At 45.0% G+C, this 15171-nt stretch overlaps 1 protein-coding gene across 1 annotated transcript in view; it reads right to left on the bottom strand.

The window, feature by feature from the left end:
* The window catches only part of LOC119975530 (zinc-binding protein A33-like), a 556168-nt gene that overhangs the window by 116547 nt on the left and 424450 nt on the right, over positions 1-15171 (bottom strand). The window contains exons 80-83 of the mRNA XM_038815321.1: positions 10822-10848; positions 6286-6321; positions 1661-1687; positions 605-634 (exon numbers count right to left, since the gene is read on the bottom strand). Of these exons, the coding sequence (XP_038671249.1) occupies positions 605-634; positions 1661-1687; positions 6286-6321; positions 10822-10848 (120 nt within the window). The remainder of the gene's footprint in view (positions 1-604; positions 635-1660; positions 1688-6285; positions 6322-10821; positions 10849-15171) is intronic.

Raw genomic sequence — 15171 nt, 5'->3', positions numbered from 1 at the left:
AGAGCGACCTGATAGAGGTCTACAATATTAGGAGGGGCATGGACAGAGTGGATAGTCAGAGACTTTTTCCCAGGGTAGAGGGGTCAATTACTAGGGGCATATGTTTAAGGTGCGAGGGGCAAGGTTTAGAGTAGATGTGCAAGGCGAGTTTCTTTACACAGAGGGTAGTGGGTGCCTGAAACTCGCTGCCGGAGGAGGTGGTGGAAGCAGGGACGATAGTGATGTTTAAGGGGCATCTTGACAAATACATGAATAGGATTGGGAATAGAGGGATACAGACCCCAGAAGTGTAGAAGATTTTAGTTTAGATGGGCAGCATGATCGGCGCAGGCTTGGAGGGTCGAAGGGCCTGCTGTACTTTTCTTTCTTCTTTGTTCTGACATTAGGCCGTTTGAACCACATCGAAAACTGGTCCTGGCGTTGGCACTCTAACCCGGAGCTCTGGCCCCAGAGGTATGACGGAGGTTGGAGCGGGCGTCGCTACCCACTGCGCCACAAGACCTCTCACTTGTTCACCGAAAGGATTTAAAAAAATCTGCTGATAACCCAGTTGGAAGCAGGGAGCTAACGGAATCGGGGATATGAAAGTTCTATGACATTTTACCGTCATCCTTTTCCTCGATCTTATCTTTATCTAGGATAAATACAATAAGTTCAGTCAGGAATCATAATCATAAAGGCCGACACAGAGTTTTGTTTTACTTCAATAGCTATTATTCTAGCAAAATGATTTATGGTGCAAATATTCCCTAAGCAAGAGGTGAGACGTACCAACACATGTAAGTCTTTAAGTTATCATTTTTTCTTCTGTGCACCTAACACTTCCTTACCTTGTTACCTACCCACTGAAAGGTTAAAGACAAAATTAACCAAAAGACATGTTTCGGCTTCCAGAAGTTCCAAATCACTGTAGCACGGGGCTAAATCACTGGCTTTGAAAGCAGACCAAGGCAGGCCAGCAGCACGGTTCAATTCCCTCTACGACCTCCTCGAACAGGCGCCGGAATGTGGCGACTAGGGCCTTTTCACAGTAACTTCATTTGAAGCCTACTTGTGACAATAAGTGGTTTTCATTTCATAAGAGCAACACGAGATCTCCTGATACAGAAAGCAGGAGGTTGTAATTTCTGCCCTTGGGTGCCTATTGTTTCTCATTGATACGTCTCAGAGGGGTGAACTCTGAGTCGAGTGGTTCATTCTGTTATGCTCGCGCTGTGTTCGATCTAAACAATGCTGATTGACATTTCCAAACGGTCTCATTTGGTAAGTACGGGAACTACTACTGGAAGGATTGCTGCGTATTGTTTTCTCTGATAACTGCCTCGCTGTTCCAATCTTTCCGGAGTTAATTAAAAACAGAACGCAAGGATGATGGAGTGAGCTCAGCACAATCCATCGAATGCATCGCAACCCTCATTGTCAAAATGGAGACCACTGTCTCCGATCGTTTACGGAACCAATGTCTTCGCTTGCCAAGTAAATGATGACGGGCTGCAAGAGACATTCAAGTACAATCATTGAAATAATTTGTCGAGCGTTGGAGGAACGCTCTGTTTTTGGGCTTCCCTGTATTTGGCCTGAAGGCTTTCGTTGACTTTCGTTGAAACCGCACTTTTGTCCCCCGCTGATGTCCCACTTCACCCGAGTTCTTTTTTTGTACCTGGCTCCTGTCGGCGCAGTATTTCCTCTGAAAAGAGAAACGTTTAAGTGAAGGCAGTGGTTTCAGAAATGTCACAGCGATTTCAGAAATATACCAATGCTGTACCATACAGTTCTGCTCTGCCAATTATAAACCCAACGGCATGGCGGAGGTGGAGGCTGAGATGCTGTGAGCACTGCACAGAAATTAAAGGAGCATTTACAGTACACATGGGTCCTTGTGCTCTGGCCTAAGTAAACTAACGCGTATTCCTTATTGGATTTGTAAGGCTGAAATTATATCCACTCTCTCAGCTTCAGTTCCCACTACTAATCATAAATCTGTTTACTTTGGAATGTCTGGAGTTTTGGCGTTGGGCCAGAACATACAGGCACTGAAACACACCTTCCCATACCATTCAGTATTCCAATGGGATTGTTTCCACGGCTACACCCTTGTCCACTCTTCAACGTTTCGTAACCCATGACACCCACCCGATGGCATCTTCTTTTTTTTTCAGAAATATTTTTATTGAAGGCATTTCAAAAATACAAAAGCTGAACCTCGGCAACTCGTAACAGAACAACAACTACCATTGCCTTCTCTCTCTCTCTCCCCCACTCCTAGCCCTCAACCCGTTGTCCCCTCCAAGCCCGTCTCTTTTTTCTTTCCCCCCCGAACAAAACAAAACACCCATAACTGCCCCCTCCCCGCTAATGCGTCAGTTCAATTTAAAACAGGGGATAACTGGCTTCCTCCTCTTCCACTCCACATATGTTGAACTTGACCTTTTCCGGGTACAAACATTCTGCCAGATCACTCACCTTTTGGCGGCTCTGAGACCCGCCAATTCAACAAAGTCCGTCTCCCAGCTGTCAGGGAGGCAAAGGCCAAGACATCGGCCCCTTGCCCTACCTGAACTCCCGGATCTTCCGATACTCTGAAAAGCGCAATTCCGGACTCGGAGCCACCCGGACGCCCCGAATTTTGGATATTCGATCTAAACACCCTTCGTGGAACCCCCTCCACCTCGGACGTGCAGAGAATATATGCACATGATTTGCCAGACTCCCGCACACCGCCCACCCCTATCATCCAACCCTGAATGGAACCGGCTCATCTCGAGATGTTTATGTGGGCTCTGTGCCCCACCTTAAAATGGATGAAACTGAATCTCGCACACAACAAGGAAGCACTCACCTTCCACGGGGCTTCACTGCACACTCCAGCCCCAAACTCCGCCGCCAACTCTTCCTCCCATTTGCCTCTGACGTCCTCCACAGCGCGCCCTCCCGATCCATCAGCTCTGTATTTCGATGCGCCACTCACACCTTCCCGACTGTCATCCACCCGATGGCATATTCTAGTGCAAGCAGAGGAGATCCCAAATCGGCCCTCTTATCTTTTTGATTCATAAAGTCCATAGCCCCCAATCACATCTCTTCCAGTTGACACAGCCATTTACTTACTCTTGTTTCAATTTGGTGTGCTCATTCCTCACGATGTGGTTTCCCATACATTTGGGAAACCAAATGCAGTTTAGTGACCACTTTGTGGAACATTTCTCTTGAGTCCGCCAACATGATCCTGGGCTTCCAGTCGCTTCTCGTTTTAGTTCTCTACCCAACTCCCCATTTTGACCGCTCTGCCTTTATCAGCTCTGCTGCTCGCTTTTTAAAATTTAGAGTACCCAATTCATTTCTTCCAATTAACGGGCAATTTTGCGTACTAATCCGCCTAACCTGCACATCTTTGAGCTGTGGGGGCGAAACCCACGCAAACACGGGGAGAATGTTCAAACTCCACACCGACAGTGACCCAGAGCCGGGAAGGAACCTGGGACCTCGGCGCCCTGAGGCAGCAGGGTTAACCCACTGCGCAACTGTGCTACCCTACCTCTGCTGCTCTAATGAAACACACCGAATATAAAATTATGTTTTGTCTTCCGGATGCACATTTCTCTCAACACTTCCATATCATAACCACTGCTCCCATGGGTGTTTTTTGTCATTTCGAGTTTCTCTCGTCTCAACTTTCTTTTTTGTGCCTATCAGCCCTTTTGCCAACAAATGCCTCTTGCTCCCCCCTCCCAATTACTTCCCTTCCAATTTCCCTGTCTTTAAAGCGGTTTAGAATCTATTCTATCCCGTAAATGTCTCGGTGCTGATTGATCATAACTAGCCTGGGAATTCATTCCCTTTTTCCGCAGAAGCTGCTTGTCGCCAGAATTTCCTGATTTTTGTTCCAGACTTTCATTATCTCCCGGCGTTTTGCTTCTGTATTGTACTCAACTCCTTTTCGCCTCCGTGGCTGTGGATTCCGAGGCAGAGAAGAGCCAAAAGTCACTTCGGATAGCACCGAGGGTGTCGTAAACAGTAAGATAGACAGCCTGGAATGTTCGCAGTGACAGCCTTTGTGAGAATAATCCTGTAAATTAGTGGAAGCCGAATCCAATCTCTCACTCCCTGCTATCTAAAGAATCAGTCTAGAAAAAGTGTTCGAAGTTTCCCCATATCGAATGACTGGAGGCTATAGCGTGATGGCTTGTTGCTTCACATCAAGCATGGTGAACTTACCAACTAACATAGGTGGAGTGGAACGATTTAAAAGTTGATGGTCAAACATGCTTGGCCAAGTTATGAGCGCAACGTGCGTCCCCATCTGGTCTAGGAGTGGGAATCGAACTAGGAGCTCCTGGTGCAGAGGCTACCAAACTCGACTGCGGTTCGAGATTAGGGATCTAATTCTGGTGAGGTGGGAGGACAACTGGTGAAGTGCAACTCACCCACCTTATCGGTAAAAGACATTGTCAAAAGGGGACTGGTGAAAATTTTGGATTTGTCCTGATAGATTTCAAAGATGAAACCGGATTGGGCGATGGATTGGGAGTCTATTTCCCGAGTTTATTGCATCTCAGCAGCCTCCCCAGAATAAGCGGCCTAAGGGGCCGGTTTCAAAATCCATGTAGCAGGAAGTGGTAGAAGTGGAATTGTAAATTTTACTTTTTTCTCTCTCGATATTTATATAATCCTATTCCTTCTTGCTCGTATCCAAACCTCCCACTTTTACTCTACATACCGTGTCAAATTCAGTGTGTTCTTAACGCTAATCATTTCCCCTGTGTTGGGCCGCTAAGCCATCCCCTGACTTTATTTTTAAAGATAATCTGTCCAATTCCTTGCATTTGCATCACTGACCATCTTTGGTCATTAATCTCATGCCTCTTGTTTTTTTGGTGTTCTATATTTGGATTGACAAAACCAAACTTTTGAATTTTTCCTCCCCATTCCATTTTTGCTTTGTGTCTCAGGTTTGGAAATTTGAATGCAGTGTTGACAAATCTATCACAGAAACACATTCATTTTGCAATGCACACACATGCATATATATGTATCAAGACTATATATAATTTAGATTTATTGTCACGTGTACCGAGGTACAGTGAAACGTATTGCTCTTAGTAAAGAACAAGCAGGTCGTTCCATACATCAAAAACATTGGACATACCATAAATACACAATGTAAATACCAAATATTGGGTGAATCATATGGCGTGTCGTGCGGCACAGTAGAGAAGAGGTCAGTTCAGTCCATAAGGGGGTCTGGTAACAACGAGAACGAAGCTGTGTTTGAATCTGTTAGTGCGTGTTCTCAGACTTTTGTATTTTCTGCCCCATGGCAGAGGTTGGAAGAGAGAATAAGCCGGGTGGGAGGGGTCTTAGATTATGTGACCCACTTTCCCAAGACAACGCAAAGTGTGGACAGTGTCATTGGATGGTAGGCACATTTGCGTGATGGACTGCGTTCATGACTCTGTAGTTTCTTACTGTCTTGGGCAGAGCAGTTGCCACACGAAGCTGTGATGCAGCCAGATTGGATGCTTTCTATGGTGCCTTTGTGAAAATTGGTAAGAGTCAATGTGGGCATGCCGAATTCCCTCAGTTTCCTGAGAAAGTATAGGCGCTGTTGTGCTTTCTTGTTCGTAACGTCAATGTGAGTGGACTGGGACAGATTTTTGGTGATGTGAACTCTTAGAAAATTGAAGCTGTCAACCATCTTCACCTTGGCACCATTGATGCAGACAGGGGTGTGTACGACACTTCACTCCCTAAAGTCAATGAACAGCACCTCAGTGTTGCTGACATTGAGGGAGAGATTGTTGTCATTACATCATGCCACGAGATTATCTATCTCCCTTCTGTACACTGACTCATCATTGTTTGAGATCCGACCCACTACGGTCGTGTCATCAGCAAACTTGTACATGGAGTTGGAGCCGGATTTTACCATGCAGCCCTGTGTGTATAGGGCGTATAGTAGGGTGCTAAGTATGAAGCTTTGCGGGGCCCGGTATTGAGGACTATCATGGAGGAAGTGTTGTTGTTTATCCTTACTGATTGTAATCTATGGGTCAGGAAGTCGAGGATCCAGCTGCAGAGGAAGGAACCAAATCATTGCTTTGGAGTTTTGCTATGACCTTGGCTGGGATTATGGCGTTGATGGCGGCGCTGCAGTCAATGAATAGGAGTCTGACCTAGGAGGTCTTGTCGAGATGCTCCAGTGATGAATGTAGGGCCAGGTAGATAGCATCTGCTGTGGATCGGTTGTGGCGGAAAGCAAATATTGGTGAAGTTGTGAGGTCTTACCGACATTTTTCCGGATGGCCTCAATTTTCTGGCGTTCTGGCAAAAACAATTCATAAAATAATTTTGTACAAGCGTGATCAAATTTCCTTAAACACCCCACAATCTTATAATCAATTTGTTTATGCATGACAGCGAATAGGCTACATTCTGTTACTCTGAGGAAAAAAAACTATTTACGATATTGACAGTTACCATAGCTCCCAAGGCTAATTTCTACGTCTCTGTGTATCAATTACACCAAATTTCCCTGAGATTAAAGCGAACTGCTGGTTTGTACATCTGGGTAACAAGTTGGACAACTCCACCAAATTCTCAGTCATGCGATCTAACCGACTTTTGCTACGTTGGAAATATTGCTTTGAGATCATTCCGTTCTGAGTAAATTCATTTTTCACGATATCTCTGATGAATTTTCTTTTCACTATTTTCCATCTGAGCGCTTTCGTTCTAGAATTTGACACCTTATTTTGAAACGATAATTAATTCATCAGGGAAAGTCACCATGGCTTTGTCACAGGGTAGTCATGCCGTGCAAGTTTGATTCAATTTTTTTGAGTATGCAATCAAGTGTATAGGTGAGGGTAGTGAAGTTGATGTAGTTTACATGGATTTCAGCAAAGCTTTTGACAAGGTCTCACATGGAGACATTAAATAGGCAAATGTACACGGTATACAGGGTAATTTGGTAAGGAGGATTCATAATTGGTTTAACAGTAACAGACATAGGGTGATGATAGACGGCTGCTTTAGTTCTAGAAGGCAGTGACCAGTGTGTGCCACAGAGATCCCCGATTATTTGTCATTTATATAAATTACATAGTTCACTACGTGGGAGGTAAGATGAGTAAGTTTGTGGATGATGCAAAGATTGATCGGGCGTTGAACAGTGATGTTGAGTGTCTTGGGTTGCAGGATTATATAGATGGGATAGTCAAATGGGCGGATAAGTGGCAGATGAAATTTAACCCTGAAAAGTGTGAGGTGATACGTTTTGGAAGGAATAATTTAACAAGGACGTGTGTATGAAGGTCTGATACTGTGAAGGTACGAAGGACAAAGAGACCTTGGTGTAATTGCCCTCAATCTCTGAAGGCAGAATTGCAAGTTGATAGGGTGGTGAAAAATAGAAGTGGGGTGCTCGCTTTTACCAATGGGGCATAGATTATAACAGTCGGTAGGTCATGATGAGCTATATAGAACTTTAGTGAGGCCACGGCTGTGAGCAATTCTGGTCACATTATAGGAAGGACGTAATTGCATTGGAGGGGTGCAGAGAAGATTCACCAGAATGCTGCCTGGGATTAAACCCTTAAGTTATGAAGAGAGGTTGGACAGGCTTGGTTTGTTTTCTCTGGAGCAGAGAAGACTAAAGGGGTGACCTGATTGAAGTGTCCAAGACTATGAAGGGCTTGGACAGGGTAGATAGGGAGTAGCTTTCCCCTTTAGTTGCAGGGTTAGTTACGAGAGGAGACATGTTCAAAGTGAAAGGTGGGAGGTTTAGGGGGGATTTGAGGAAAAACGTTGTTATCCAGAGAGTGATGACGGTCTGGAATGCACTGCTTGGGAGGGGGTCGAGGCGGGTTGCCTCATATCCTTTAAAAAGTACCTGGATGACTTGGCACGTCATAGCATTCAAGGATATGGGCCAAGTGCTGGAAAGTGGGATTAGGAGAGCAGGTTAGGGCCTTTCATGCGTCAGTGCAATCTGTGATTCAGTGATTACTATTCCGATAACCTGAAATAGTTCAAACTATTCCCGCCCTTCGACCTTAACTTCAATGAACGGTATCTGTAACTGTCAGACTAGCGGCTATTTTAAAATATTTGCACGAATCTCCCCGGGATTCCGTCGCTGAGCATAGGCGAAATGTACAGACATTGCTGTGCACATGGACAATATTTATCTTTGACACGTCATAAACTTGAAGAAATATATATGTATAGGACCTGTGCATTGCGGGTAAGCCCAACATTTATTACCCGTTCCTAATTTCCTTCGAAGAGTTAATGGTGGTTGGCAAGGATTGTTCTTGAAACATTGTAACCCTTATCCCACACTGACCTGTTGTACTGCATCTTATCGATGGTACACGTTACAAACCATAGCGTTCTGGTGGTGGAATGGATGTGTGGAAGGAGTGCACCATTTGAATAGGCCGCATTGCACTTAATGCATTCACAGAGATTCCCTGCAGTGGAGAAGGAGACCATTCGGTCCATCCAGTTTGCACCAATCCGCCGAAAGCACACCCTATCTCGGCTAACTCCCCCACCGTATCCCCGTAACCAGTGTATTGATTATGGCCAATCCACCTAACCTGCACATCCTTGGACTATGGGAGGAAACCAGAGCACCGGGAGGAAACTTTCGCAGTAACGTAGAGAACTTGCAAACACCACGCTCCCATGGACGTAGTCAAAGCGGGTTCTGGCGCTGTGAAACAGAAGTGTCAGCCACCGTGCACCTCACTCCAGAATTTGTGCCGTGTGATTCTGGAGACGCTTGTTGGAATCAGGAGACTCATTCATCGCAGAATATCTCGACTCTAACTTGCTTGTGTTACCACAGGATGGCCCATTTATGCTTTTGGTCAGTGGTGATCTTGACCCAGATTTTGATGATGAGGGCAGTTTACTGCCAAGCGGCTGAGACTAGAATATCTCCCTTTGGAGATGGCACCTGTGTGGTATTTGAAAAATATATGTATTTGAAAACTATCATCCCAACCCCATATACATTAGGACAGGGACTCTTCATTAATAGAGAGTGCCGCGAATGGAACTGTCAAGACGAAGTATTCCAAATCTCCATTCATACCACGCCCCTTTCATTATTGCATCATTATTTTATGCATTCCGTCTTACAGAAGAATTGCTTACATTTTTCTGACCTGCCAACGAAGAATCATTCAAGTACTGCAGCCTGCCTGTTTTGGGGTGTTGACATGGCGGTCCAATTTGCCGCACTTTGGATCTAAAGCAGCACGGTAGCAGAGTGGTTAGCATGTTTGCCTCACAGCGCCAGGGTCCCATGTTTGATTCCCGGCTTGGGTCACTCTTGCAGGTTCTCCCTGTGTCTGCATGGGTTTCCTCCGGGTGCACCGGTTTCTTCCCACAAGGCATGAAAGACGTGCTGTCAGGTGGATTGGACATTCTGAATTCTTCCTCTGTGTACCTGAACAGGTGCTGGAATGCGGCGACCGGGGGCTTTTCACAATTAATTCATTGCAGTGTTAGTGGACTACGTGTGACAATGGATATCATTTTATAATTACAGCTTCAAAACGGCGATGATTCAATTCCAACTATATCGGCATCTTAAATTAGGTCATGAGATTTATTTTCACTGTAACACCGCTGATATTGAGGGAGTAATTTCCTGATCTCACATTGGAAGATCACCAGCAAAATGCCTGGATTAGAGAAACGATGGAAGCAAACCTTTTCTTTCTTTCGTTTTCGGCTTTTCAGCAAAGTAACAGCAGGGAAATCTCTCAGGAATATCAGTCTGCTCGCTTCCTGTTATTTCTAAGAGATGTTCAAAGGTCTATTGTAACAAATATGCCCATTTATTCTATACTTATATTCCATTTGTTTATCACCTATTTTCAGTAAATTGTACGGTTTCATTTTGTCTTAATTTTTATTCTATTCCCATTTTCTCAGATTCAGTTTAAACCAGATATAACCTCTCCTGGGGCTTTTAACACAATAGCAAACTTTGGCTCTATGCCAGCAGTTCTTTTGTACAAACATGCTTCGTAAATTCCAATACTTTTTTCTTTTCATGCTATCTCCAACTCTGATCCATCATCTAAACCTCACTTTATGCAATTTTATTTGACACATTTTGAATTATCTTTTCAGCTTGCTCCAATACTCACTTTATTTAGGCGCGTTTCACGTGTATTTTCTAATTCATTCCTACCCTTTAAAAAAATATCTTCCGCTAACAAAAGACAGCACAAAAACCCCTCTCTGTCAACAGAACGTTCTGGTCGTGGATTTGAATATAACATTGATGTGACTGAACACGCAAGGCTGCTAAATATTGAAAAGTATGACAGCACCACAAATTATTGCCCTAACTGCAATGCCTTACCAACTGGCAGATTCACTCCATCAAATTGACATTAACCATTACATTTATTGTGAAGAAACATAACCAAAGTGAATATAATTGAATCTAACTTTTAGTCAGTGCAAGAATTCATCATGCAAGTGGCTTCAGTATGCCTCTGCAGAAATAGGGTTAGAAATGGGCTACATTTGGCAAATTATTGTTCTCGGTAAAAAACCTTTAGCTCTATTTTAAATTTAAATAAATTATGTTGCAGTATTTACTAAACGCATGCTATAAGAACCATTTTAAAATTCGAATTGTAATAAAATAGGGAAATGTCATCCCAATTGATTAGAGAGAGCTTAAATCAATATAATCAAGTGGAATAAATTTAATTGCGATAACAAATTGCTTGTGAAACTCAGTGACAGAATGCACGAAGAAAAGTAATGTTAGTCATTAAAAAAACCTACCTAATTGCGTCTCACGTATTTGATCCTCTGTGAAATTGATAATGTGAAATAATGCGTTAAAGACAATGATTGGTGAGAACAAACGGCGAATGGACCAAATAAATGACTATTCCAAGAAAAGTTATCATTCTTACTGTAGGGATTGAACACCGATTGCATTCAAAATGCTATGGTGTGCAGTCACATCTGAACATTCCATCCGATTGTCCTCTTCATTACGTTTGATGATACAAGGTGCAGAGAAGTGAGTTCATTCACAGAATTCGGGAATAGTTACAGCACTTGGTCTCTGCGACAGTAATCCATAATGTATTACTGGCCCGACTGTAGCCCTGCAAACTTTTCCTCTTGACATAAATGCCCAAATCTCATTTGAAAGCCACGATTTATCCTGTCTCCACTACTTGCAATTCGTAACCACTAACTGCATTAGAAATCCCCAAAATGTCAAAATATTACATTTGTGCCCTCTGGTGCTATATTCTTTGACTGATGGGAATAGCATTGTACTCTTTGCTCCACCCAGACCCGTCGGCATTTAGAAACAATTATATTGAATCTCCTCTTAATATTCTCCTCTCCGATGAAAACAGACAGTTTTTTTTACAATGTATCTAGGTAGTTGAAGTTCCTCATCTCTGGAACTATTTCTATGCATCTTTGCTGCACACTTTCCAGCGACCACATATTTTCCTGAAGTGTGGTGCGCAGAACTGGATGCAATGCTCTCCTTGTTTAATGCAGAGTTTTCATGTTTATTCCTTTCGTCATCAATGTCCTTGCCTATAAAGCAGAGAATTCCATATGCTTTATTAACCATCCTCACAACCTGCCCTTCCAACCTCCATGATTTGTGCACATATTCTGCAATGCATCCCTATCCTCCTGCAACCTTTTGAGAACCAGTACACAATTCGCTGCCTTAAATGTAATGTTCCACTTGTCTGTACATTCTACTAACAGATCAATTTCTTTTTGAAGATTAAAACTTAACCTCATCAGAGTTGACACTAATACTGAGTTTCATGTCATCCCAAAAATTTGAATTTCTGTCCTGCACAACAAAGTCTAGACGAGTAATATATATCTATAATAATAGGGTCCTAACGCCGACGACGAGGGGACTCCATTATAAACGTCCATGCAGTCCAGAATAAAACGGTTTAATGTTACTGTCTTCCAATTTAGTGTTCATGTAGCTGCTATTGCTTTTCCTCCATGTGGTCTCTCGTTACTCATAGGCCTATTCTGCGGTATTAATCAAACCACACTCAATGTCCATATACACTACATTGACCATATTACCCTAACTTAACCCCCTTCATCTCATGAAACTTTCAAGCAAGTTAGCGTAACACGACTTGCATTTAACGAATTCCAGTTGGCTTCGCTTAAGCAATCCGTATTTTCCAAAGTAACTTAATTCTGTCTCAAATTGCTGCTTCCTCAAGCATCCCCAGCACCGAAGTGTAACGAACTGGTTTGCAGTTGCTGGCTTTATCCATTCACCCGTTTAGAACTTGACGAGCGTGTAACACTTGCAAGTTTCCCGTCATCTGGCATCATCCCAAATCTTTCAGAGTCTGAAGAGGGAGAGATAGAAAAGTTGCAGGACGAATTTGATTAGAGTTTGTGCGTATGATGTTAACATAACTTGGACAGGAAACCCAACTTTTGAATTTAGCGATGATTAAAATCGGATGGAATGTTAAACCAGAGTTTAAAAAAAATTATTGAGGCATTTATATATTTACACAACAAACATAACCATAAAACGAAACAAGGCAACAGGGCTGCAAGTAATCAAACCAACTAAATACCAAGCAATCCACCATCCCGCCTCGCTCCCCAATCCCCTGCTTCCTCCCACACCCCCCCCCCCCCCCACTTCCCCCCCCCCCCCCACCCCAACTCCCTGACACCTTAACTGTCCTCAAGAAGTCGATGAACGGCTGCCATCTCCGGGCAACTCTCTCCACAGATCCTCTCAAGGTGAACTTTATCTTCTCCAGCCGAAGAAACTCCTCCAGGTCACTCACTCACAACCCCAGTTTTGGCTCATTTCCAATAAGATCCGTCTGTGGGCTATCAGGGGGCAAAGGCCAAGACATTGGCCTCTTTCACCCCCTGGACCTCAGGACTTCTGACACTCCAAAGATCGCCACTTTTGGACTCGGAACCACCTTTACCTTAAATAATGTCGGCAAATCCCTGCCAAAATCCCCTAAGGTACGGACAGGCCCAAAACATATGGGCATGATTTGCAGGCCCACACGGGCACCACCCACACCTATACCCCACCCCTTCAAAACACCTGCTCATCCTCGCCACAGTCATATGTGCCCTGTGGACCACTTTAAAGTGAACAAGGCTAAGCGCAGCCAAAGGCGAGGATATGTTCACTCCCCTCGGAGCCTCCTCCCACACCCCAGCCTCTACCCCCCTCTCCAACTCTTCCTCCCACTTATGCTTCACTACCCCTATCTGGGCTCCCACCCAGTTCATCAGCTCCTTATACATCTCAGACTCTTTACCCTCGCTTACCACTGTTTTTGGCCCCATCTTGTCCTGTAGCCCCTGGGGCGGAAGGTGAGGAAAGGACGGTACCTGCTTCCGGGCAAAATCCCTCACCTGTAAAATACCGGAACGCATTCCCGACTGGCAACTCAAATTCCTCCACCAACCCATCCAAGCTCGTGAATCTGCACCCAACGAATTGGTCCCCAAACCGCTTAATCACCGTCAGTTGCCACCCCGATACCCTTGTCCAGTCCCCCCAGAGGAAACCTATGATTCCCATAAATTGGCGCCCAAACTGAGCCCCCCTCCAGCCTCAGCTGCTGCCGCCACTGTCCCCACACCATCAGGGTCGCATCCACCACAGGCTTGTGGGATACCTGGCCGGCGAGAAAAGTAAAGGCACAGTCAACAGTGCCCCCAAACCCGTGCCTTTACAAGAGGCTGCCTCCATCAGTTTCCACACTGATCCCTCCCCCACTACCTACTTCCAACCGTGGCTATATTTGCCACCCAGTAATAATTCATCAAATTTGGAAGAGCTAATTCGTTCCCCCCGACCCCGTTCCAGCAGTACGTTGTTCACCTGTGGAGTCTTACCTGCCCAGCCAAAGCCGGAAATTAGCGCATTCACCTAAAAAATGCCTCAGGAATGAAGATCGGGAAATTATGTAACAAAAACAAGAACCTGGGGAGAACCGTAATCTTCATCAATTGTACCCATCGCACCAGCGACAACGGGGCCCGTCCCACCTCCTAAAATCCCCCTTCATCTGTTCCACCAAACGAGCCAGATTCAGTTTGTGTGGCTGCTCGCACCCCCACGCCACATGAATACCCAATAACCAAAAACTCGCCCCCAGTATCCTAAAAGGCAACTGCCCAGCCTCTTCTTCTGCCCCTAACTTGAATCAGAAAAACCTCGCTCTTCCCCATATTCAGTTTATATCCCAAAAAACGGCTTAACTTAACAATATACCCATAAGCCCACCAATACCTTCCAAAGCGTTTGAAATATAGAGGAGCAGATTGTCCACAAACAGCGAGACGCTGTGCTCCACCCCCTCCTCCCCGCATTCCCCTGGCAGTCCCTTGACGCTCTCAGTGCCATTTCACTGGTTCTTCCCCCCCCCCCCCCCAGGAAAAGAGCAATGGAGGAGTGGGCATCCCTGCCTCATCTCCCGGCGCAGCCTAAACTTTTCCAAACTCACCTGGTTCATTCTTACACTCTATGAATGCCCGGTACAACAACCAGACCCAATCCACAAATACCTCCCAAACCCAAGCTGCCCCAATACCTACCACAGATAGTCCCACTCAACCCGGTTGTAGGCCCTCTCTGCATCCATGGTGACTACCACCTCCCCACTTCATCCCTCCGGGGTAGCGTTATAACACTTAAAAGCCGGCTGATGTTGGCCGACAAATGCCTCTCTTTAACAAATCCCGTCTGGTCCTTCCCTATCACCCTCTTCACAGTCTTCAATCCTTGAGGCCAAGATCTTGGCCAGGAACGTGGCGTCCACCTTCAACAGCAAACTGAGGCCATCCCCACCTACATCACCCCTATACACTCCAGCACCTCCACCAGCCCAGTGGCGACTCCCAATCCCTCCACCAGGTCCTCCTCCACCCAAGGGAACTCCGACCGCTCGAAAAAACGATTCATTCCGTCCATTCGGCGGGAGGCTCCAACTCATACATTCTCTTATACAAGTCCCCAAACACTCCATTCATCCCCACTGGCTCCAAGACCGTGCCCTCCTATACTTCACCTTTCTGATCTCCCTTGCTGCCTCCTCAATTGATGCGCCAGCATTCTATTTGCCTTTT

This window comes from Scyliorhinus canicula, chromosome 13 (genome assembly GCF_902713615.1).
Source record: "Scyliorhinus canicula chromosome 13, sScyCan1.1, whole genome shotgun sequence".
Lineage (NCBI taxonomy): Eukaryota > Metazoa > Chordata > Chondrichthyes > Carcharhiniformes > Scyliorhinidae > Scyliorhinus > Scyliorhinus canicula.
This window is presented reverse-complemented; position numbering and strand designations above follow the sequence as displayed.